Source organism: Branchiostoma belcheri, unplaced genomic scaffold, assembly GCF_001625305.1.
Source record: "Branchiostoma belcheri isolate BF01 breed outbred unplaced genomic scaffold, Haploidv18h27 scaffold6, whole genome shotgun sequence".
NCBI lineage: Eukaryota > Metazoa > Chordata > Leptocardii > Amphioxiformes > Branchiostomatidae > Branchiostoma > Branchiostoma belcheri.
Window position 1 is genome coordinate 1,426,764 of NW_017804242.1, and position 23,204 is coordinate 1,449,967.

The following is a 23,204-nucleotide window of genomic DNA, read 5'->3' on the forward strand; positions in this document are numbered from 1 at the left end:
CTTATTCATTGAAGTAGCAGTCAGCAGTCAAGTTATAAAATCAGAAAAAAAATTGAGTTTGTGGGTCAAAGTAATCCAGCAAAGAATTGCCTTTTCATGCTCATTTCATGTAACATTGACATCCTAGTTTAGATACAGCTACTAGAAATGTGAACTGTGCAGATGCTTAATTCCATCTCTACAACTGGATAAATTACAAAGATAACTCCTTAATGTTTCGAGTGACATCCATCGCTCTTCTTCAGCATCACCAATGAACTAATAACAGAACTAGTCAACAATCATATAACATCTGTGTCCATAATATCACCAGGGTCCATAATATCGGCACCTTGAGAAATAGTGTGCTTTAAGATATTTTTACTGCAACATACTTTTGGTATGCACTCCTTCACACATCAAATGTACATACCTAGGGTATGTTGCAGTAAAAATATTTTTAAGCACACTACTTCTCAAGGTGACGATCTTATGGACCCTGGTGATATTATGGACACAGATGTTATGAGCTACCTGAGCAAGAGTTCTGGAGAAACAAGTCCTTGGATTGAACAGGGTCATTGATCAAGGACTTGCATAATTTGTTAAATCACAGATCATATTACATTTGGAAACATGACACCAATAAAAGAAAGTGAATCACTTCAGTCTAATGTCATTTGAAGTGATTTCTCAGTAAACCACTTTCTCCCTTTTATATAAAATGGTAACAGGAGAATTTATCATATGACAGAGTGATCATGAGAGAGAGTGCATTTCAACAACATGACGCAATGAAAAGAACGCATCAGACCATAACGACATGTCAGCCCTATTTCGTGCAATCGAGTTTGCTTGCCGACAAAATGCAATATCTACACCTTTTTGAAGCCAAAAATTTTGTAAAACTATTATGTGTGCTATTAGAATCTTACAACTGGGGGATACTTTCGTGATCAGCGATGACCTTTGTTTGCGCGGAAAGGTCATATCGTTTCGATGCGGTGGAAGTTGGGGTTAGCCGAATATGACGTCACAATAAATCTATGGAGTCCCGACACAGACAGACGGACGGGTAGAAAAAGTCTCCAAATTTGTGGACAAACTCAGAGACTTTGGTTTCGCCTCGGTCAGAATGGATTCGGAGGATGAGTATGTAATGGACGATGTGGACGACGAGGAAGAGGATGACCTTGGAGACGAAGACTATGAGAATTTTGACTTGGGAATGGAACCCGAGCCCTTATCGTCAGCGGCTCAGGGTTCCAGCAGGGACGACGAACTGGACGATTTTCCATACGAAGTCCTGAGTCCAGAACTGATTGTTCAACACATGGTAGACTGCATCAAAGAAGTGAACACAGTTGTGCAGGTAATGTTGTCCCAAAGCGCGATTTTTGCCCGCGTTTCTCAATGAATCGACCGCAGAACAGAAGGGGGAAAATGTTGGGGTCCAAAATGGCCGCCATATTTTTGGTGGGTCCATCCAGTATCTGCAAACGTAAATAAAACACACACTGGCGCGCATCGTGCTCCTGGCGAGATTGGCACGCCGTAAAACTCTGCTGTTTTATCACGGAATGTACAAGAAATGGCTGCTGTGTTGATGTTTTGTTGACAACTTTGATGACTCTATCATTTCAGACCAAAAAAAAACATCCTAAAATCTCACCGACTTCACGACTCCTTTCACGCATCCTGCACAAGGAGGTTACAATTTACATTTAGTGGCACTTTGTCTATTAACCAGGCCGATGTCTTCTAGTCAGTCTCTATGACCTATAAACTTTCCAGGTGTCATGTCAGCTTATAATACCTCAATGAAAATGATAAATCTGACTTGACAGGTCTCTACAATCCATAGTGCACCTTGCATAATCGGATTATTGTGAAGCTAGAAATAGAATAGAAACGAACGCACACACTTTGGGCAAGTGTTCAGAAATGGAAAAGTGACTTGCAGGAAAAAAAAACATGCAACTTACTCTATAGTGACAGTGTAGTATTTAATTACATAGCTCATATGAGGTTAGTTCCTCTGTTGTTTGGCATATGTATGTAGGCTTCTGAAAAACGATTGGCAACATCTGGATTCACATAGTATAATGACATAACAGATGTAGTTGTACTTCACAATGGAAACAGAGTGCAAGTTCAAGTTGAAGGTACAAAGTACATGTTTGCACTGTCAAGCTGAACTGAAGAAACAGAAGTGCCTTATATGTGCCATGACAACCATGGAGATCAGGTTGTATCAGAAATTGACCATATATGGTACCTTGCACTGCTGCCTCTGTATGTCTACATGCAGGTAGTGGGTAATCAAATGCTTGTCAAGGTTTCGTGGGATGGACTGAAAAGTCATTTCTGAAGATTGCCCATCCACCCTGCTGTCTAACCCCATAACCAATACAAATTTGGTACCTTAGCAGGCTGAAAGCTATACTATTACTAAGTTTTTTGTACAGTTACCCCTTTTTTGGTGTGTGCAACCTTGTACACCCTTAATTATATTTTTCAAAGTACTTTGCCATATGTTAGGTGCTGCACAAAAAAGTTTTCATGTTGAATTTTGAGTATTGTAATTTATTTAGAATTATCCTCAATGCAAACCTGATACCAAACATTCATCATTAGAACATGGCAACCTTTTAACATCATCAGGTTTCTTCAAAAGGAATGGCTGTTTCCTGAAACGTATATATACATACTCTTGTAAATCAGGTAGTTTACATGTAGTTGATTCCTCTGATTTATCAAAATAATTGAGTCTTCCAATAGCTCAAAGTTGCACGTGTTCTCAGATAGAGGGAGGAAGTGCAGTAGTTTGGCTACTGTAAGTCAAACAACCACTGAACTTTGGATACCAGGGTGAACCAGTCAGAGGTATAAATGATAATGACTCATTGTTAAAGCTACTGGCGCACAGGATACTGGATGTCTGGACATTGAGTGGTTGGACTGGGGACAGGTCACTAATGTATTAGTCAGCTATCAATCTGGATTGGAAAAGTATGCTCTTAGAGGAGCACTCAAAGTCAAATCCCAACATGTAATAATATGATTCCACAATGTTTGGCTCTGCCTGTATCATTCTGACATACCAGGTAATAAAGTTAACATTGTTTCATATAGTTCTACAGGGTTTGTTTGACAGGTTTTCTAAGATTCGACGAATCACTGTCCTAATAGGGCTATGGAAGACCAAGAACTACACATGAAAAATGATGATGGCCAAATCAGCAAGCAAGCAATGATATGTGCAGGCCTGATTTGTGCATGGGCCATAGGGGCAGGGCCATCAACATTCTCAAACCCTGGTAAAGAATGTTGATGTAGGGAAAGTTGTATGTCAGGCTTCAATTGTCAATGGTCTACAAAAGGAACAGTAACTTGAGTAAGCTTGGTGCAGCTTTTCGGATGCATGGGCGCAAAACAACTGAAGTAAACAGAGCCATGACCTCTCTGTGACCCTGACTCATGAATATTTGTTTACCTCAGGCTGATCAGCTGTCCCATTGTGATATGTTGTTTATCTACTTTCTGTTATGACAGTCTCCAGTTCATTCATCAGATTTGTATTAACGGTACACATGAAAGTACAGCATGCTTAATCAGCAATGTGAAAATCAACATACTTGTTATATCACCAAACAGTAACACAACATAATCCTTGGATCACTTATAGTATAAGTTATACAACTACAATACGTTCCTCCTAGAGGACAAAGGTATTATGCCAAATGTTCCTGAAATGATATAGGGTGTGGCAGTAAGTTTTGTGGCATATCCACTGGGAACACAATGACAAAATGTTACAATGTTAGCTGATATCAGGCCATTGTTTGTTCTTTTTAGTAGTTTCACTAAGTTTTAGTTTAACCTGCTGCCCAGATATGGCCTTGTACTTGTGTAGTCAACTGAGTCAAGGCTTTTGTTTAAAATGTATGGTAAATGTCAGAATAGCCAACATTCATGCAGATATATTTATACACACTCACACAGCCTTTTTAGACACATTTGTAATTAATGTAAATCCATTTTAAGGTTTTATGAATTTGAAGAAATGTGGTGAGTCTCTTTTGCATGCTAAGTACTTTAAATCCTTAAATGTTTCCAGCAGTTTTATTTTTAAGGTGACCTCTCACCGTGAATCCATGACACAGCAAATATGCATCTTAAGTCCATTACTACTGAACTACAGAGTTGTATTAACCACAAACTTGAAACGCTACAAAAAAACTTTTCTCTCGGCCTTCCACCATGAAGTGAAGATATAAAAATAAATGAATTTACAGTAGAAAGATTTGTCTCCTGTTTCATGTACCTATGGGGAAAAGTAGGTTAAAGGTTAGGAAAGCATTGCCTGTCCTCATATTATAACCTTTGTCACAGTAGTGGTAGTGCTACTGCTGTTTTCAACACATGATTAAAATGCTTTGTTTAACAGGAGAGTTTAGAGAAATGATAGTTCCAGGTATCCTGATGAAATATGTAGTCATGCCTTGTCATATCTGTGTTTGTACAGATGTAGTAGTGGTTTGCTGAAGATGATGTAATGGTTGGTTTAGACGTTGCAATTAATTCTTAATACTAGTACATGTAGTATCATACATGCTTTCTTCTTCACATGCAATTGAAATAGTATACCACTGTTACCAGTGCATGAAATGGATTATAATGCAGTTTTAGCAGGAAGAATTGTCCTACATTGTGGTCCATGCTCGGATATTTGAGCTGTTGAATGCTCCAAGAGGGAGAAATATTCTAGCCTAGATGCCATCTTGTCTAGCTTTACATTACAGGCATTGCAGGGAGTGTCCTCAGAGTCAGAGTAGGCTTAACACTAACCTAACCACGATGTCAATCAAGCTTTGGACATATGACAAGGGAAATTTGGCACTCTGTTTTATCGACCTACTTACATAATCAGTCCTGATGCTCACCTCGCAAATAAACAGAATGAACATAAACAGTAAGGTATGGGACATTTTTTGTTAAGGGTGATAGACAATCTTTCCTGTAATATACAGTATAATAAAGGAACTAAAGTAAAGTAACAACATAGATATTAAAGAGCAAACTTTTTTATAGGTTTATAATTGCTTTAAAACATTGTGAAGTTATGTTTTGTAATGCATCAGCTGAACTGCAGCCTAGTTTTCCATGTCTATTGCTGTTGCAATTTCAATAAAGAATTTATATCATCACCTAAAGACATTTTCTACATTCATTTTAAGTAAGGCATTCTAATTGACCTGCCTGTTTTGCAGTGTTTTTGGTTGCAACAAGCACTGGCACTTGATTGACATAAATTTCAATTTTCAATCTGTCCAGATAATCATTGGTCCCGTTTGCTGTACAGGGATAAGCAGGAAGCAAGCAGTTCCCTCCAATAAAAGGAAATGTCATCTGTCAACAGTGTGCAGTCGCATGGATCCTTTATTGACCTTGACTTTGTCCTTTTCACCGCTGCCATGGTTATCCCCAGGTAGCATCTTTCACCCCCCCCTCCCTTCATGAGCCAGAGCTACGTTATGCTCTTGTAGATGACCGAAAAGATTATGACCAAGATGTGACAAAGGATCACGATGTGTAAAACACCCCATTATCAGTGGGTGTCATCCCGCTTGCTGATACCTTTAGTCTTAAGAGCGTAAAACACACTGAACCGTCCCGGTTACTGCACAGGCAGATAAATTATTCAGAGGTTCGGCAATGATTGAATGGGTTAAAGGCAAGTGTATTCCTCTTCGGACACCCAGTATTCTACAGATCAATATTGTGTATCAGAAACTAAGAGATATATTTATGATAAACTCAAGTATCTATATCATTATCAGCCTATGTATATCTTCATCCATAAGAATATTGCACCATTCCACAATATTTAGTCTAGGCAAATGTAGCATTTATTACCTTCGCCAAGAAGGTTATGTTTTCAGCGGCGTTCGTGTATGTGTGTGTGTGTCTGTCTGTCTGTCTGTCAACACGATAACTTGAGAAGGTCTTGATGGATTGTCTTGATACTTGGTAGGTGGGTAGGTCTTGATGAGACCTCAAAATGATTAGATTTTGGGCCACCTGGCGGCTTGTCATGGTACTGCAGCAGAACTTCCGGTTTTGATATCTCAAGATCCAGACATGCTAGGGTGACGAAATTTAGATGGTAGATAGCTCTTGTGCTGGGGATAAAGTGACATGAGTTTGAGCCCCCTAGTTGCTTGCTCTAGAACTGCAGGGGGGGTTTAATGGACATGTTTAAAGGGGGATAACTCAAGAACCGATGGATGGATCATCATGATTTTTGGTATGTAGGTAGCTTGAGTGATGCTTGACATAATGATATTACAATTATGCAAATATGGATGTAATTTGCATAATTAATGAGGAAATTCTATTTATCAGCTGCATTCCATAATAGGAAGTTCAAGCTTGTGACATATGTTATTAAGAATGAGAGAAACACAGGCAGATATCGATTATGCAAATGAAGACTTAATTTGCATAATTAATGAGAAAATATTATAATTGCATAGTGGTAACTGCCTGGAATTTTATACTTGGGGTGTTTGAAAGTTAAGTTAAGGTGAACATAATTAAACATAACTTATTCAAATAAGCACCTCATTTACATAATTTATGAGAAAATTTCATCATGGCATTCTTTGTTAAGATAAGACTGTCTTTTGGTGGAGAATATGATCAACAGATATATTTCATGCAAATGAGGATCTTATTTGCATAATTAGGGGGATTAATATATAATTTCTTAATCATAAAAGCTAACATCATTTGGCGAAGGTATGAGATCGTGGAACTCTAGTTCTTACTTTTTCAATCTTGACAAGTTGCACCATCTATTCATATTTTGTTACATGTAAGTTATGTAATTTTAGAAATCAGATGGCTGTCAAGGGGATGTGATCTTAGATAATAATTAGTCATTTAGTCATTGTAGTTTGTTTTTTCAAAAGGTCCTTCACGTGAAAAGTAGGTGTGCTGGTAGATCATTAATGTATGTGAAAAGATTCTGAAGCAAACGAAGGTAGCTCTTATTTAAGCTGATTGACCAATTTGCAAGATTTTTGTCATCCATGCATATTCATTTCCTGCATCTTCGTATTATGTACTGTATATTTTTAGGTTTGCACAACTCTCTAATGGGTGCTACAATCTTTTATTATGCATATCCTATTGTCATTAATGATTTTATTCAAGACACCTGGGAAGACATGTGAGTTCAAATTACACATGTGGCTAAAAGCCTGACAGACAAAAAAAAAGTGTGCGTAAATTGTTTCCCTCATAGGATGTTAAAAGTTACAAATCTCCAAGCAGATGTAAGGATTAATATCATTCTTTGCAACATTTGCACTTTTACTTTTAGTATTGCATTTCTAATGGCCTTATTTTAGGGAGTCAGATGCAAGTTTTCTTGATGACCTTTTGCTAAAATTTTACGTAAAAACATCTTGAGAATCAACAAAAGAAATCTTTGGGGTCTAACTCTAAGAAATGGTTCAAAATATGATACTCAACTCAAATTTGCCAGACTCTGATCATGACTGTTGTTCTTTCTGGGATTTCAAATTAATTGTTTTTTTTTTTCAACTTTCAGATTCCCCCAACGGCCACGCGTATTCTGCTGAACCACTTCAAGTGGGACAAGGAGAAACTCATGGAAAGGTAAGACTTAACGTCACAAAACCCACAGATTACAGAGTAAGTCACTCAGTCACAGTGGAATCTTTCATCTTCCACTGTTATGCTGTAGATAAATTTATATAAAAAGAATATCTTAATATTCTAAGAGTAAGCATTTAGATTACATTACAATGGTTTTCATTGTCATTTTTTATACTTGCCTTTGGGAATTTGCAATAAACTTTATCATCCAGTATATTTTCATATTTGAGACTACGGTAGCTCTATAAGTAGGTTGGAAGGAAAAATCATTGCTGTAACGTGAATGACGGAATACAAGGCAGACTCCCATGTGTACTCTTGTGAGTGCAGACAAGAGCAGTCATTAGCGGATGTGACTTGTCTCATCCGTGGTCAGAGGTTAATGCTTCATTTCTCTGCCATGAAAGCCCAGACTGTCCACAGGGAGCTACCATCCATCGAATGGTACATGAAGAGGAACACAATAAAAGGCATTACATAAAATCTATAGAAAGAATATGGATTGGACTTTGCTAAGCAAGCAGTAATTTCAATTTTGCTGAGTCCCTGCTCATTTAACCACCTGTAGACAAAAAGACAACCACTTTCTAAGTCCCTTGAAATTTTCAAAATTGGAGTTGGAGTGTGTGACAAAACTCCGGACGTTATGTCAGCCTATACCAGGCTTTAGAAGTGGATGGAAAGAGTAGAAATTGGCTAAATAGACAGATAACATGTCAGGATTTGGTAAGCTAAAGGAGAACAGTTTGCCGCTCCAATTTCTACTCTTTCCAGCTGCTTCTAAAGTCTCGTAGAGGGTCTAATTAATATAACCTCGTGTACTTGTATCTGTTTTCACTCTTTTCAATACCCAACCCTCTTTCTCCCAGATACTTTGATGGGAACCAGGAAAAGTTGTTCAGTGAGGCCCACATCATCAGTCCCCATAGGAAAGCCAAGTCCAGACCCAAGGTAACCTCCAGACATCAACATTGTGAACCTGTACCATCGTTGTACTGACTAGACTGTGCTTTGTGTTTTGTGCCGTCGTCTTGCATTTATTTTGTGTGCACTACCTCTAACCTGTACAGTTTGGTATTGTCCCTATTACACTAGCTGTTAATCATGCTTGATTTTCTTTGCAGACTCCCGGTCATGGCTCAAACAGCCAGCTCGGCGCTGTGAGTTGCCTAGACACAATTTTGCCTTAATCCTGACAGCCTATGATACAAACAGGTCGCTTAGTAGGCACCATTTCCACTAGACAGCAATCACTGAGTGACTGTTTAGCAACCAAAATTAAATTTGTGTAACCCTTGATTGGAATCCAATTTTTTTTTTATTTGCAGAATGCAAAAGTAGGATTTTTTTTTAAAGACAGCAACATACTCATTGTCTGTGCAAACAGTGTTGATATCCAGTGGAAAGGGGATGAAAACAGAGTTACCACAAAATACAATCTTTCCAACGGTTTTGACTGAAAGAAATAAAAAAAAAACACGTTTTATGCACATTATGAAAGAAAAAATAAATTTGGAAATGGACATTAGAAATCTAAAGAACCAATTCTGTTACACATTTTCTCACAAGACTTTTCAGCTTCGTGCTACAGTAAATGCCTTGTTTTTTTCATGGGCTGTCTCAAGTGTGGGCATCAGGTCATGCAGTCTAGCTTCTAGTTGCATGGAAAAAGTTGTCTTTTCAACGTTTTGGTGGATATTATAATTATCACAGTGCACTTACCATTCTAGCTTGGGTGTGAAGTGTTTGCCACAAGTCGATTCCTTAGCTGTAATTTCACATGATGTAAAGTAAAGCTTTGTGCTTCCCTTTTTTCACCATGGATCATTTTACATAACGTGTATGTAGAAAATAAGAACAAGAATACACACACACACAAACTCTCTGGCTGTTGATTAGGTGAATTTAGTAACAGTTACAAAAACAAGAAATTGGAGATTTCAAACCTCCATGAAGTATTTGGAGTTTGAATGTGAATTTATTGGCACAACTTTTAGCAAGATAGAGAATGTTTGAAATTCTATTTGCATTTTCCCATTGGCTCCTGGCCAACAGACTTTAAGCCAACTTCCGGCTGGCTCCAGGCCAGCTTCTGGGACCTAACCTCCTGTGTCTGACCTTTTGTGATCTGTTGTTTTTCTCACACCCATATGCTGTCACTGAACTGTCCACTGACACACAAGCAACACGCACACATGCACGCACACACACGCATGCATGCACACACACACACACACACATTCACACCCCCAAAACAATTCCTCTGTACCTGTAGGCAATTAGGCAAACTGTACGGACACACATACACACAAACATACACAAAACAATACATACGTACCCAGAAGCAATTACATGTAGGTGAACTGTATGGAAACACAAGCAAACACACAAACACATACTCAAAACAGTACATCCATAGGTGAACTGTTTTAACACACAAGCAAACACACCCGTACCCAGCTGTTATTACATGTATCTAATTAGGTGCACAGGTCCAGTATTGGATTTCGAGCCCTTTACAATGCCCACAGACTTACCCAGGTTTGCGTGTCCACAGATGAACACGAGATCGTCGACGGCGCTGGCTAACCAGGAGATGCTGTGTGAGATCTGCCTGATCACCATGCCGCAGTCCTACATGACCGGGCTGGAGTGCGGACACAGGTTCTGCATCTCCTGCTGGAACGAATACCTCACCACCAAAATCATGGACGAGGGCATGGGACAGGTACCACATGTCTTAAGCCTGTTGTTAATGTTTGTTCTAGCTAGTGTCCATCTTTTGATGGAGTTATGCTGCTAATGACAGGGGTCGTGTGGCATAATGGTAGCATCTTTGGCCCGGAACCAAGATGTCCCGGGCTCGAACCCCACCCTGGTCACCGATCTTGTGCCCTTGGGAAAGGCACTTTACACGATTTTCCTCACTTCACTCGGGTGCAAATGAGTACCTAGCTTCGGCTAGGGATGTCCCTTGGATAGGACGTTAAATGGAGGTCCCATGTTTAGGGAGATCCACACCCCACGCACCTTAAAGAACCCACCACATCTTTCGAAAAAGAGTAGGGGCATGCCCCGGTGTGCGATGGTCCAAATACCTGTCTGATTATTCGCTACGGACTCCACGAAGAGTAGTGTGAAATTCACACTAATGGAGATCCTAAACAAACAAACAAACAAACATGACAGACAAAAATTTTGCCCAATCAAAGGTTACACACTCTGATTACTTTACTAGTATATATCCTTTCCCAAAGTTATGAATTGAATGTTTGATGGATAGATTGATCTGAAAAACAATGTCAAAGGTATGACTGTGTTTCTATGATTTATTCTTTACAGACAATATCGTGTGCAGCCCATGGTTGTGACATTCTAGTAGATGATGCCACTGTTATGTAAGTACAATGTCCATGCATTCAAGCCATCAATGTCCAGTTTATTCTGGCTGTGGATTTGTTAAATCTTAGGTGATGCATTTTGTAGATGTATGTTTAAAATTAAAGCAAGCCTGAAATGTAGCCATTTACTCAGATGATTACTTTTTCCCTACAGGAGGCTTATACAAGATTCCAAAGTGAAATTGAAGTACCAGCACTTGATAACCAATAGTTTTGTGGAGGTAAGTCTTGCTACACATCTCAAGTTATAAAGATTAAAAGTTACTAGTTTGCATGGATGTTACGAATGTTGAGACTAGTGCTAGTATACAACAGTACCCATCTATAATGCTATCATGTTACAGTCACCAAGCAATGAAAAACAACCACAAAAACCACCCTAGAACCAACCAGTTAGTAGTGGGGTCGTGTGGCGCAGCGGCAGCGTTCTCGACTCGGAACCAGAGGCCCCGGGTTCGAGTCCTGACATGCCACCGATCTTGTGCCCTTGGGAAAGGCACTTTACACGACTTTCCTCACTTCGCTCAGGTGTAAATGAGTATTGTACTGTCCCTGTGTTGGTGTCGGCATTAATATAAGTTGAAAAAACTTGAGTGTGTCGTCACCACGTCTTGTGATTACATGTTTCGGAATAAAAAAATAAAAAATAAAAAAAAAACAGCTAGTAATACACAAGGGGCAAGTTCAGCAACCTAAACTAACAAAGATAGGAATGGAAACTCCATTAGGAACATACATAAAGCATGCGCAGCATATTTGCTGACAGCTGTACTTGACTTACAGTGTGCATGTAAGGCCTTGGAAAAAAAATGTTGTATTTCCTGTTTCCCAACCGACCGTAAAAAAAACTGCCGACCCTAGACTTTTTTGGGGGGTGGACCTCAATTTTTCAAGCTGATCAACCTCTTCTAGCTCCATGATCTGACGCCTGAGTAATAAAATGTTGTAGAATTGGTTTTCTAACATTGACATTGAAAATAAAAGTGTCCTCTTGCAAGTTTTACTTTGTTAAACTGTATTGTATACTAGTAACTTGGACCCCTTTATAGATATCACTGAAGTCTGAAAAAAAATAGAAAAAAAAAGATAATCATTACCTTCCGACCCTAATTTTTCCTGGGCGTAAGGTTGCCTAGTCAGGACTCAGGAGTGTGTGATATAGGATGGAAACTCCATTAGGAGCATACATAAAGCATGCTCAGCATATTTGTTGTACTTGACTTAAACAGTGTACTGCATGTAAGGTTTCCTAGTCAGGAGTGTGATATAGTTTTCCATCTGTTCCCTTGCAGTGCCACAGATTAATGAAGTGGTGCCCTGCCCCAGACTGTAAATACGCCATCAGGGTGCAGTACGTGGATGCAAAGCCTGTAACATGTGCCTGTGGACACAGTTTCTGGTAAGGCCCCACATTTCTTATTATATCAGATTGAAGTATCAATATCAATGGTTTATTTTGCATTAAAACGCTACAACACTGTCCCAAATATGGCAGCCAGAGGCTGAATTGACATTGGGGCATCACATTAATAGTATAAAACGTCATATTAAGCGAGTAAAATAGAACTAAACCATTTATTTACAATGTAAAAAATGTATATAAAATATTGTCAACGACGTTTCAAGTGCAAATTAATATCATAGCAGATAACAAAACAGACGGACACTGGTAACACTAAAATAAGTCTTAGGTTAAAAAAAAGTGACAGTGTTACATATTAAGCAGGCGGATCATGAAAGGAAGGGCACTATTCTGATAACGATCAGTTCTGCTGCGAGGAGGGTTCAGTTCAGTACAGTAACTGATATTACCTTACCTGTCATATGGTAGTATTGCCTTAATTTTTTTTTTCAACAAAGTACATTTGTCAACAGTGTTTGCCTGTCATCAAGAATTTAGTTACACAAGTGAAGTTGTGACCTACTATCCATAGTCATGGTTTAGATTTGGACATGTTTGCTTCATCCAGGCTCTTGAGCTTTTTGGAACTAGAAGCCAGCCTCTTAAAACGAAAATGAAAAACTTCAAAGCCCTTCAAGTAGTCTTATAATATTCTCACATGTTTCTGCTGTCTTCCCAAATATGTCAATGTACTGAAATATTATATTTCTGTTTTCAAATTGCCTATACCATATAGAATTTTGTAATGAGTAATGTGTTTTCTTCCTATAGTTTCAGTTGCTCTGAAGACTGGCATGATCCCGTGAAGTGTTCAGTAAGTAGACTTGTTGTTTCTCGTGTTCAGATATCTCGGATACAAACCACTGTAATGCAATGAACATCATGCTTTTTTTCATTCAGTTGTGTGATTTTGCATGATCACTTGTAACGTGAATGACAACATCCAAATGTAGAAATATGCATTCCAAATTCTACCACTGTGGGTGACTACTACATGCTATGTGATTGTTTCCATTTGTTGTACAAACTTTGCTCCTCTCGTCTGACAGTGGCTGAAGAAGTGGAAGAAGAAGTGTGATGATGACTCAGAGACGTCAAATTGGATAGCAGCCAACACCAAGGTTTGACCTGTTCTCCCTCAGTCTGTACTCTATATGAATATTGTCGTGTGTGCAAATATGAAGATGCCTTTTTTGTCTGTGGGTCAGCAGTTACCAGCTGAGTCTTCCTGTGCTGACCTAGTAATGACTAAGTCTTGTTTCATTGCCAATAAATACAAATACAAGCTGTTTATTACGTGAGAGCAGCACTGACAGCCTCCACCAGATGCTAAACTGGAAACACCTGACTGAAAGAAGATTTGAACATGTGTGTGTAACAGTATTTAAATGTCTGAATGGCTTGATGCCCACATACCTATCCTCTACTTTCTTGCACAATTATAATCTTCATACATATCACACCAGACAGACTACTAAACTACACTTACCAAAATACAATACCTCAACTGGTCAGCGAGCCTTCGCTTACACGGGTGCAAAGTACTTCAATAGACTACCAGGAGAAGTACGGCAGATTCAAACTTTAAAACACTTCAAGGCAGCTTTAAAGACGACCTCTGACCTCCAATCATTTTGAACGGAAATCGATTTACGTTGATTATGATTATGATTTGAAGTTATGTTTTCTTGTAAATTCCCTCAGTTCATGTTGAACTTCGTATTATTCATTTATTTATGTATAACCTCCAGTTATACTGATTTCATTTACATCTTTTGTTATGTACTTTGTATAATTTATTATTCTTTTACTTATTGTACCCCCCTGGGCCTCCTTGGAAATCAGCTTTGGCTGAAGGAGCTACCCAGGTGTCTTTGAAGATTAAATAAATATTGAAACGACCACTTGGCACTGAATTAAGTCAGTGGGGGGGGGAGTATGGCTAATTAAGCTAGGAGATCTGATCATGGTTTTGAAGACTTGTGGGTTGTATGCAGGAGGAAAACACCTGTCAGGGTTATAGTTCCATAATTTTGCAGTCTGCAGAAAGAAGTTGTTGCTACACATGCTTACATTAACATGTTTTCAACCTGTTAAAAGTTAAAACTTTTGGTTCAACACAAAAAATTCTCTCACCTAGAGCTTTCGACCAGTCACTCTGGTCTTCCTCAGTAGACCTTCTTCAAAGAAGCCACGTGACAGGCTTCACTGGGTCAGTCTACTGAGGAAGACCAGAGTGACTGGTCGAAGGCTCTAGGTGAGAGAATTTTTTGTGTTGGACCAAAAGTTTTAACTTTAAACATGTAACTACCAACAACAGATGAACCTTCATGATAGTATGTTTTCAACCTTTATTGTGCATCAGGAGTGTCCGAAGTGTCACGTGACGATTGAGAAGGACGGGGGGTGTAACCACATGGTGTGTCGGAACCAGAACTGCAAGGCCGACTTCTGCTGGGTCTGCCTCGGGCCGTGGGAGCCTCACGGATCGTCATGGTGAGTCACGCAAGGCACGGGGATAGACGAAAAGGAGCCTTTTCATCTGTTTGATTATTTTGTTTTGTTACAGTCATTTTATTTTAATCAGAAAAGCCCGTATGTAAAAAAAATACAACCTTATACAACAACATGACTAAGGCCAAACCAATTCAATTTGCTGGTTCTTGGATTTAAAAGAGTAATACAAAGTCAACATGAAAACTTTGAGTCTTTGTGTACACAGCTTTAGGGAATGAATGTAGCCAGATCAAAGTTTTCCTCCTAGCCCTCTGTTCTCATCTTGTCCTTTTGCTAAATTTTTGAATAGACCAAAAAGAACCTTTTCTTTGTCCACGTATTTCAATCAGAAATACTGCATGAAAACTGCATGAAAACATGTGACCTAAAGGCCAGACCAATTCAATTTGCTGGTTGTTGGATTTAAAAGAGTAATGATGGACTGCAAAATCAACATGAAAACAGACTCTACGTGTATACAGCTTTAGGGAATGAATGTAGCCAGATCAAAGTTTGCCTCTTATCCCTCTATTCTCATCATGTCCTTTTGCTAAATTTTTGCCAAGAAATGTCATCAGAGAACCAAGAAGACAAATCAATAAACAGGATTGCAAATTGACGAGTGTGAAACATTTTTGTATTTTTGAGTTAATAAGGTTTTTAATGTTTGTTACATATTCTTGTTACATGTTCTTGTCTGTTGGATAGAAATAGCCATGGACACAAAGACTTAACTGCTGTAATCCTTCCCCATCTGTATAGGTACAACTGTAACCGTTATGACGAGGAAGAGGCCAAGGCGGCCCGGGATGCTCAGGAGGTAAGTGTAAGTCTACATTGCTTTTATCACTTTACTAGATATGTACCTGTGTCTTGTCCGGTTACAGTGATCCCTATGTTCAGACACCTATGTTCCTACAAATCAAAGGGTGTTCCAACATCAATAATGCTAGCCCTAGTTCGTTAAACTCGGGTGAAAATGAGTACCTAGCTTCGGTTAGGGATGTCTTATCAGATGGGATGTAAAGCTGGAGGTCCTATGTTTGAGGAAAACCACACTTCAAGAAAATTAAAGATCCCACCACACTTATCGAAAAGAGTAGGGGTCCATCCCTGTCTTACACAGCTTGTACTTACTGTACAAAACTGGTTGTGTGGAAACAAATAAACTGTTTGCCAAAAAACATTTTTCCAAAAAAAGGAACACATGGGTGTCGGAGCATGGGGTGTTTTTTTGTCTTGTCCCCTTACAGTACTTGGTAAGGGGTCACCCTTCTCAGCTCAGAGTTCCAAAGATACATGTATGTGCTGTGTGTCCAGGAGTCTAGCATAGCAATGCTGGCTTTCACTACAGTTTCAGTTCAACGTGTTGCACAACTTACACTTGTTTGAGCTTAACTTGAGTGAGCCTCACACATACCTGGTTGAATGAAAAATGTCTTCGTCCTAAAACCTCCTTTGTCCTTCTACCATGAAAATTGAAATGAAGTACATGTACCAGCAAAAATGCAAAATTTACAGGAGTTAATTATGTTATTCATTGTATACAATCAAACAAATGTAAGTTGATCATGTCTGTGTGATTTTGCACTGTGCTTAGGCCACACCAATTTAATTTGTTGGTTCTCGGATTTTTCAGAAAAAATATGAAGCAACAGGGCGAAAAAATAAAAATAAAAACAGGTCTAGGCATCCTATTATAGGCTTAAATGCTACAAAATGAGCCATGAAGTCAACACAAAAGGAATTTTGAACTTTTAATCAAACCACTGCAATGTTAGATGGGAAAACTGTAACAACTAGGAAGAAAAGGACTTTCCTCAACTGTTGGGGGCAAAACATGAGCATTTTTCAGTTGATTCAGGACCAGAATCAAATTTTTTTTTTGTTTGCAAATCAGAAAAAAAAACGAAGAGGCGAATCCGAGAACCAACCAATTAAATTGGTGTGGCCTTACTCCTGTACTGCTGTTTGTAGTACATGACTTGTGTATAGATACTTAAAATACATGTAATTGTGTAGGTACAATGATGTTGGTTAGGGCATTAGACCATTGCTGTGGTGGGTCCCCCTTAAGTATTCCACCTAGAGTCATGAAACAGTATTTCAGTTACCAAGCTACTCTTGTGATCTAGCATTATAGGAAATATTTGATATTCAACTGCTGAATAGTTGTTTCTCAGATATACTGCCTTTGAACTATAATTTTTTTTTCTACAAACCCCAGAAGTCATTTAGTTTTCTATAATTCCAAATAGAAAATCTCATGCTTAGTGTGCCCAAATATGTTGATTTATTAACATTGTATGCATGTCAAAGAAAATTAAAAAAACTGGATGAAAAATGGTGTTCTTTGCACTTGCAGGTGCAGGCAAGTTTCTGTTCCTCATAGTTGCTGGAGTGAAGTATACAGGGCACACTAGAGGGAACAGGTTCAGTGTGTTACACACATACAGGCCCAACAAGGTGACACTGTTACCTGTTCACCTGTCCGTGGTGATGTTACGTGTTGTTGTGGACAGAACAACACTAGGGGTGTGAGAGGCATGTGCTACATGTGGTAGGGTTTGTATATATGTGTGGGGAGGGTGTATCATCAATGAATGTGTGTACAGTCCGGGGCTGATTGGCTGAACTCTCTTCTGTCGTCACACAGAAATCCAGGGCAGCCCTGCAGCGGTACCTGTTTTATTACAACCGCTATGCCAACCATCAACAGAGCCTCAAGTTTGAGCATAAGGTGAAAACACGTGTGAAGGATTTGATTTGCATGAGCAGGAAGATTTGTACTAACATAGCCAGAGTCTGTGTAACCTACGTGTACTTTTGGTTTGCAATGTTTTGTGCTTTTGTATGATTTGACAAGTACCTTAATAGTTAAGTTTCACCTTGTCTGTTTGTGTGTTTGTTTGTCTGTTTAAGCCTTTGTTAATTTGTGAAGTACTCAAATCAGCCTGCTGGGAAAGGTCAGGGTCAGACAACATGTAACAAGATACTGGTTTAGTAAAAGAAGCATTTAAATGTACAGTTCACCACAGAAGCTTTCAGACAGCATCTGCCATCTTTCATCAGCCCATGAAGACACAGGCTCTACTCTCAAACTCTAAGCAGAAGTTGGTGGGGAGGATTATGACATTTCTACAATATTCCCCATTTTCTGTTGCTACTGTTGGTGGGGAGTAGCAACAGAAAATGGGGCATGAATTATTATACAAAAGTCATAAACTTCCCCACCAACCCCTGCTTGGAGAGTAACAGGCCCCACAAAGTAGCTTTTGCAGTAGATACGAGACATGCCCACTGACTTAGACTCACACCCTCAGATAATTTTACCCGAGATCCCCTTAGTTTTAGACTCTGCTTCTCAGGGTCCAATCTGGGGCAGGCCTGTGAGAACAGCCTGGCATCTTAGCTGTTGCAGTAGATAGAAGGCATACAGACTGACTCACTCTCACTTGAGTTGTTCAGCTGCCTCAATTAATTATCAAAATACATGTACTACTTATTGCTGTTGAGGGCCATTCCTTACAACTGTATACTGGCCCTGAGAACATCCAGGCTAGCTAGCTCCACAAATTAGCTTTTGCAGTTACTGTAGATAACGAGGCACACACACTGACTGAACCTCCCCCCTCCCCTCCCTGTTTTCCCCAGCTGTATGCCCAGGTGAAGCTGAAGATGGAGGAGATGCAGCAGCACAACATGTCGTGGATCGAGGTGCAGTTCCTGAAGAAGGCGGTGGACGTCCTGTGCCAGTGCCGCACTGTCCTCATGTACACCTACGTCTTCGCCTTCTACCTGAAGAAGAACAACCAGTCCATCATGTTTGAGGTTTGTTTGTTTATTTTGTTTGTTTATTTAGGAAGCTCCATTATTCTTCCAAGAGTCCTTTTCATAAAACACATTATCATTTACATACACGTTTAACTGCTATCAGGTTGTTCAGCCTCGGCGCGTTTCTGTAGATCACTCTGTGATTCTCATCCATGTTTGTAACTGTTCCAAGAGGCTTAGATACTGTCAAACCAACTTACAAGATTACACAATGTAGATGTGGTCAAACCTGTTTGGGCGTAGGTAGTCAAACCTCTACAAGCTAAACCTATACAAGCCTACCTCTGTGAATAGTTTTATCAGGTTGGTAAGTCACAGTGTAAAGAGACTCTTTTTACACAACCATGTCTTTTATTCAGCCAACGTTTCATGGTCACCGAAACATCGGCTGAATAAAAGACTTGGTTGTGTAAAAAGAGTCTCTTTGCTCAGTACAAGCCTAGATACAAATGTACAATCAAACCTGTACAAGTGACCACCTCTGGTCACTGTGATAACTTTTTGGTGGTCGCTTGGATAATTTTTCCCATTGACAAAACCATTAAGAATCCTAAGTAAGTGACCACCAGATTTTACTGGTACCGTGAGTGGTCCTTTTAGGCAGCTTTGACTGTAGTATGGTGTGCCAAACTAGCCGACAGGTTTTACATTCCTTTTTGTCACTTTGATTGCAGGACAATCAGAAAGACTTGGAGAATGCGACGGAGTGTCTGTCGGAGTATCTGGAGAGAGACATCTCTGCTGACAGTCTAGTGGACATCAAGCAGAAGGTCCAGGATAAGTATAGGTAAGAGGGCTGATGTCTGTTAGAGTATCTGCTTTCATCACTTTTTTTTGCTGAATGTCTCATGCTGTTGGCAATATTTGATTGAAGCCGCTGTCACAGTACACACACACACATAACGAGCCTTCTCCACACCATGGTTGGGAATTAAGCCTGTCTTACATGTCATGGTTGGGAGTTAAGTCCCTGTCACACATATGTATAGCTGACTATGGTAAGATAGTATTTTAGACTTTTCAAACTGAATAAAAGTTTAAAAGCTTAAAAGCAAATGTTTTGGGTGTTGTTCCGACACCCTTCATCATTCTGAAAATTCCTATGTATACATTCACTGAACAACACCCAAAACGTTTGGTTATTAAACTTAAATCCAGATTGAAAAGTCTAAAATACTATCTTACTGTTACTACCCTGGATGACCAATCTTCACAAACGTATAGCTGACTATGGTTAGGAGTTATGAGAAAGGGCTGACTGTCATCTGTGTTTGGGAGGTGGTTGGTGAGGTTGCCTACTAGCCTTTTAAGTTTCTAAGTAGATCGAAAAAAAGTTGATGATGTGTAAATGACTGTTGTTGTTGTCTGCAGGTACTGTGAAAGCCGGGTGAACGTATTGCTGCAGCACGTACACGAGGGTTACGAGAAGGACTTCTGGGAGTACAACGAGGTTTTGTAGCTGCTTCTGTGTGTGAAACTAAAATCCTTATAAAAAGCATAATAATAATAACAACAACGTCGTGGTTCAACGGTGCATCTCGCAGCACAGTGGAACAGAAAAATAAATAAAGAATAGAATTTGCTGCAGAAACACCCATATGCCTAGATATGGACAGATTGACCTGTTTGCTCTCTCCCATGAAGTGTTTGGTTGTGTGTAGATGAAAAGAGGAAAAAAAGCCCTGGTTAGATTTTGATGATATGCTGGTAACACATGGAAAAAAATACATGTACGCTTTGCTTACATGGTGTCTAAATTTGGGTGTCTGCGAGATAGTATTATATCTCCGTGTTACTGTATGTACTGCTGTGCAGTGCTTTTTCTCTCTCTTCGGTGGGGATTTTTGTTTTTTGCTTCCGGGGCCATATGTTTGAACTGGAGTACTAGACCATGCTGCTTTTTGTGCCCAGAATGCTGTAGATTGTTCTCACTCAAACATTACATTACAAGTACATGTAGTAATACCAGAAATAAGGATTGGGAATGTTTTCCAGGTAGTTTTAAGCACTGCAGTAGATAATGAGTTGTCAACATGGTTTGCTCTCCAATGACTTCAGTAATTCAGTACACAAACCTTGTACTTCGGTACACAAATCCTGTACTAAGCCATACATGGCAATGTCTAATGTTCCCATTGGGTGTATTAACTACTAAGTACATAGCAGTCTCCAATGGTGTGGATTATAGCCATTTTGTTGAATGATTTCGCATGAAGAGCAATCCCCAGCAAGCTTCCGTTCAATCAACTTGATTTGAAAGTTCTACCGTTGGAAACCAGCACTTCAGAGAAACATCAGGTTAAATAAGGCTTGATCAGGGTTTCGCCTTTGTAGCTTCTAGGTTTTTTTTCTCCTTCTGTAAGGAAGGTATGTAATGAGCATGTACATGTATGTAGCTCTTTTTTTGGGACTGAAAAAATAAAATGCTTTAAGAATATGCAAACAGTGTAAGTAAGATCTTGGATATGTCCGCCTTGGTGTACAATACTTGTATTACATGTTGTACAGAGCAAGACAGGCTATCAGGCTTAGCAACTTCATTCTCACTCAAGTTGCATGTAAGATAATGTGAACAGTGACACTGATAGTACAATTGTGCACCTCTGGTTTATTGTTCCTGTATGCCATTAAGACGAGTGTACCTATTGAAAATTTATCCAATAAACAGATCAAATCATTCTGTTGAGTCCATTGAGTTTGTGATGCGAACTGTTGAGCTAAGGCCACACCAATTTAATTTCTTGGTTAACGGATTCGCCGCTTCATTTTTTTCTGATTTGCAAATAAAAATAAAAATTCGGAATCAACTGCAAAATGCTCATATTTTGCCCTGAACAGTTGAAAACAGTCCTTTTCATCCTAGTTGTTACAGTTATTCTATCTATTGATGCAATGGTATCATTAAAAGTTCAAAATTCATTGTTTAAATTTTGAACCAGCCTGGTGTGTTGACTTTATGGCTCCTATTGTACCATTTTGGGCCATAATAGGATGTATAGGCCTGTTTTTATTTTTTTCGCCCGCCCGCTCCATTATTTTTCTAGAAAAATCCGTTAACCAAGAAATTAAATTGGTGTGGCCTAAAGATAGCTTTTTTTTCAGGAAATATCAGGCATGTAACGTGGGTGAAGGTTAGACATCCAGGTAATAATAAGATTCGCCAAAAACAGTTACTAGTACTCAAGCAACTGGATATGATTTTGGAAACGGTCAGACGTTCCAAGAAGGATCAACCTTTCGTCAGCGACACTAGAGACTTGCAGGAGAAAGGCAGATTTGTAAGCACGAACTAGAATATCCAGTTGCTTGAGTAACTGTTTATTTGGCGTAACATGCGTGTTGGTATATTTTGAAGACAGTACATTGCCAGATAGACTGGCAATGTCATGAAGGTTACGGTATGTAGCATAGCAGGTAAGTGCCCAGGTAAATTAAAACTACATACCGTAAGAAAACTTTTTCTTGGATTTCTCGAGCAGAAAATGTATCAAAACATTTTGCAATATAGTGTGGACAGCAAGCACATATGCCTACCCTATCAGAAAAATAGTACTGTAGAAAACAATTCGAAATGGAAAACTCCACCAAGGCACCATACTTCAGATGCAGTTTCCAAAGTGGTCAGCAGAGGGCAGTGCAGGACTGGTAAATCTCAGGTCTGTCCTCAGATTGTATTAGCCTGCCTTTGTTGTCTCACACTCTGGTATCTAGGTGAAGCTTGATAATGATTGTCAATATGTACGGACTGGTTGTGTTGAGTGTAAATCATACTTGTAATGTACATGTATACACTGATAAATGTGTTCTAAGTGCGTGAGTGGGTACAGTGGGCCTGAACTGGATGTCACTACATTTTGCACACATAAGAGAAAATCACACACATAGCACACATAAGAGAAAATCACACAGGCTTACTAGCATATTCTGTGACCTTTTTCGTGATAAAAGGACTTAATTGTTTATTTCAGGAAAGGACGGGGTTATTTTACACTTGTCAACTGTGTGTTCTGATTTGCTTATGTACATTCTACATTTGCATCAGGACAGCAAAAGATGTCTCACTGCCAGAATTTTTGCCACTTACCATATGGTGCTTGTTCATACAGTATATCTTCATTCTACTGTACTTCATTTATAGAGTATCTAGAACAGGTGCCACATATACAATGGGACAAAAGCAATATTGCTAAGCCAGTGCATGTGTCAATCTTATAGTACATACGAGTGGTAGTATTCTCATTACCAACATGCTAACAGCAGGGAAATATTTCATCTTGTCTGTGATGACTTGGACACATGTGAAGTACTAGGCCAAATAGACAATGATATGCAAAAGGAGTTAGCCAGCCATAGCGTTGAAAATTTTTATTCTATGGCCAGTGAACTCCCCTGGCATATTATTG

The 23,204-nt window shown here is 39.2% G+C and overlaps 1 protein-coding gene across 4 annotated transcripts; it reads left to right on the top strand.

The window, feature by feature from the left end:
* The first annotated feature begins 978 nt into the window (after positions 1 to 978).
* On the top strand, positions 979 to 21,483 carry LOC109482372 (E3 ubiquitin-protein ligase arih1-like). Of its 4 annotated transcripts, none has more exons than XM_019785068.1 (16): positions 979 to 1,351; positions 7,601 to 7,668; positions 8,538 to 8,619; positions 8,793 to 8,828; positions 10,226 to 10,396; positions 11,011 to 11,066; positions 11,224 to 11,290; positions 12,362 to 12,468; positions 13,243 to 13,285; positions 13,521 to 13,592; positions 14,837 to 14,967; positions 15,730 to 15,793; positions 17,624 to 17,707; positions 18,622 to 18,798; positions 19,476 to 19,588; positions 20,173 to 21,483. In XM_019785068.1, the coding sequence occupies exons 1-16, from the start codon at positions 1,115 to 1,117 to the stop codon at positions 20,258 to 20,260; spliced, it is 1,596 nt and encodes a 531-aa protein (XP_019640627.1). In that variant the 5' UTR covers positions 979 to 1,114; the 3' UTR covers positions 20,261 to 21,483. The 4 variants fall into 4 exon arrangements, with proteins under 4 accessions (XP_019640627.1, XP_019640628.1, XP_019640629.1 ...); XM_019785069.1 differs by having other exon boundaries at positions 15,730 to 15,787; XM_019785070.1 differs by lacking the exon at positions 8,793 to 8,828 and having other exon boundaries at positions 980 to 1,351.
* The last annotated feature ends 1,721 nt before the right edge of the window (positions 21,484 to 23,204 follow it).

Excerpts from the sequence above, each read along its gene's own strand:
- LOC109482372 (XM_019785068.1), top strand. The coding sequence starts at position 1,115 with ATGGATTCGGAGGATGAGTATGTAATGGACGATGTGGACGACGAGGAA. Across the intron at positions 13,593-14,836 it reads GGATAGCAGCCAACACCAAG|GAGTGTCCGAAGTGTCACGT; the intron begins GTTTGACCTGTT and ends ATTGTGCATCAG. Across the intron at positions 14,968-15,729 it reads GAGCCTCACGGATCGTCATG|GTACAACTGTAACCGTTATG; the intron begins GTGAGTCACGCA and ends CCATCTGTATAG.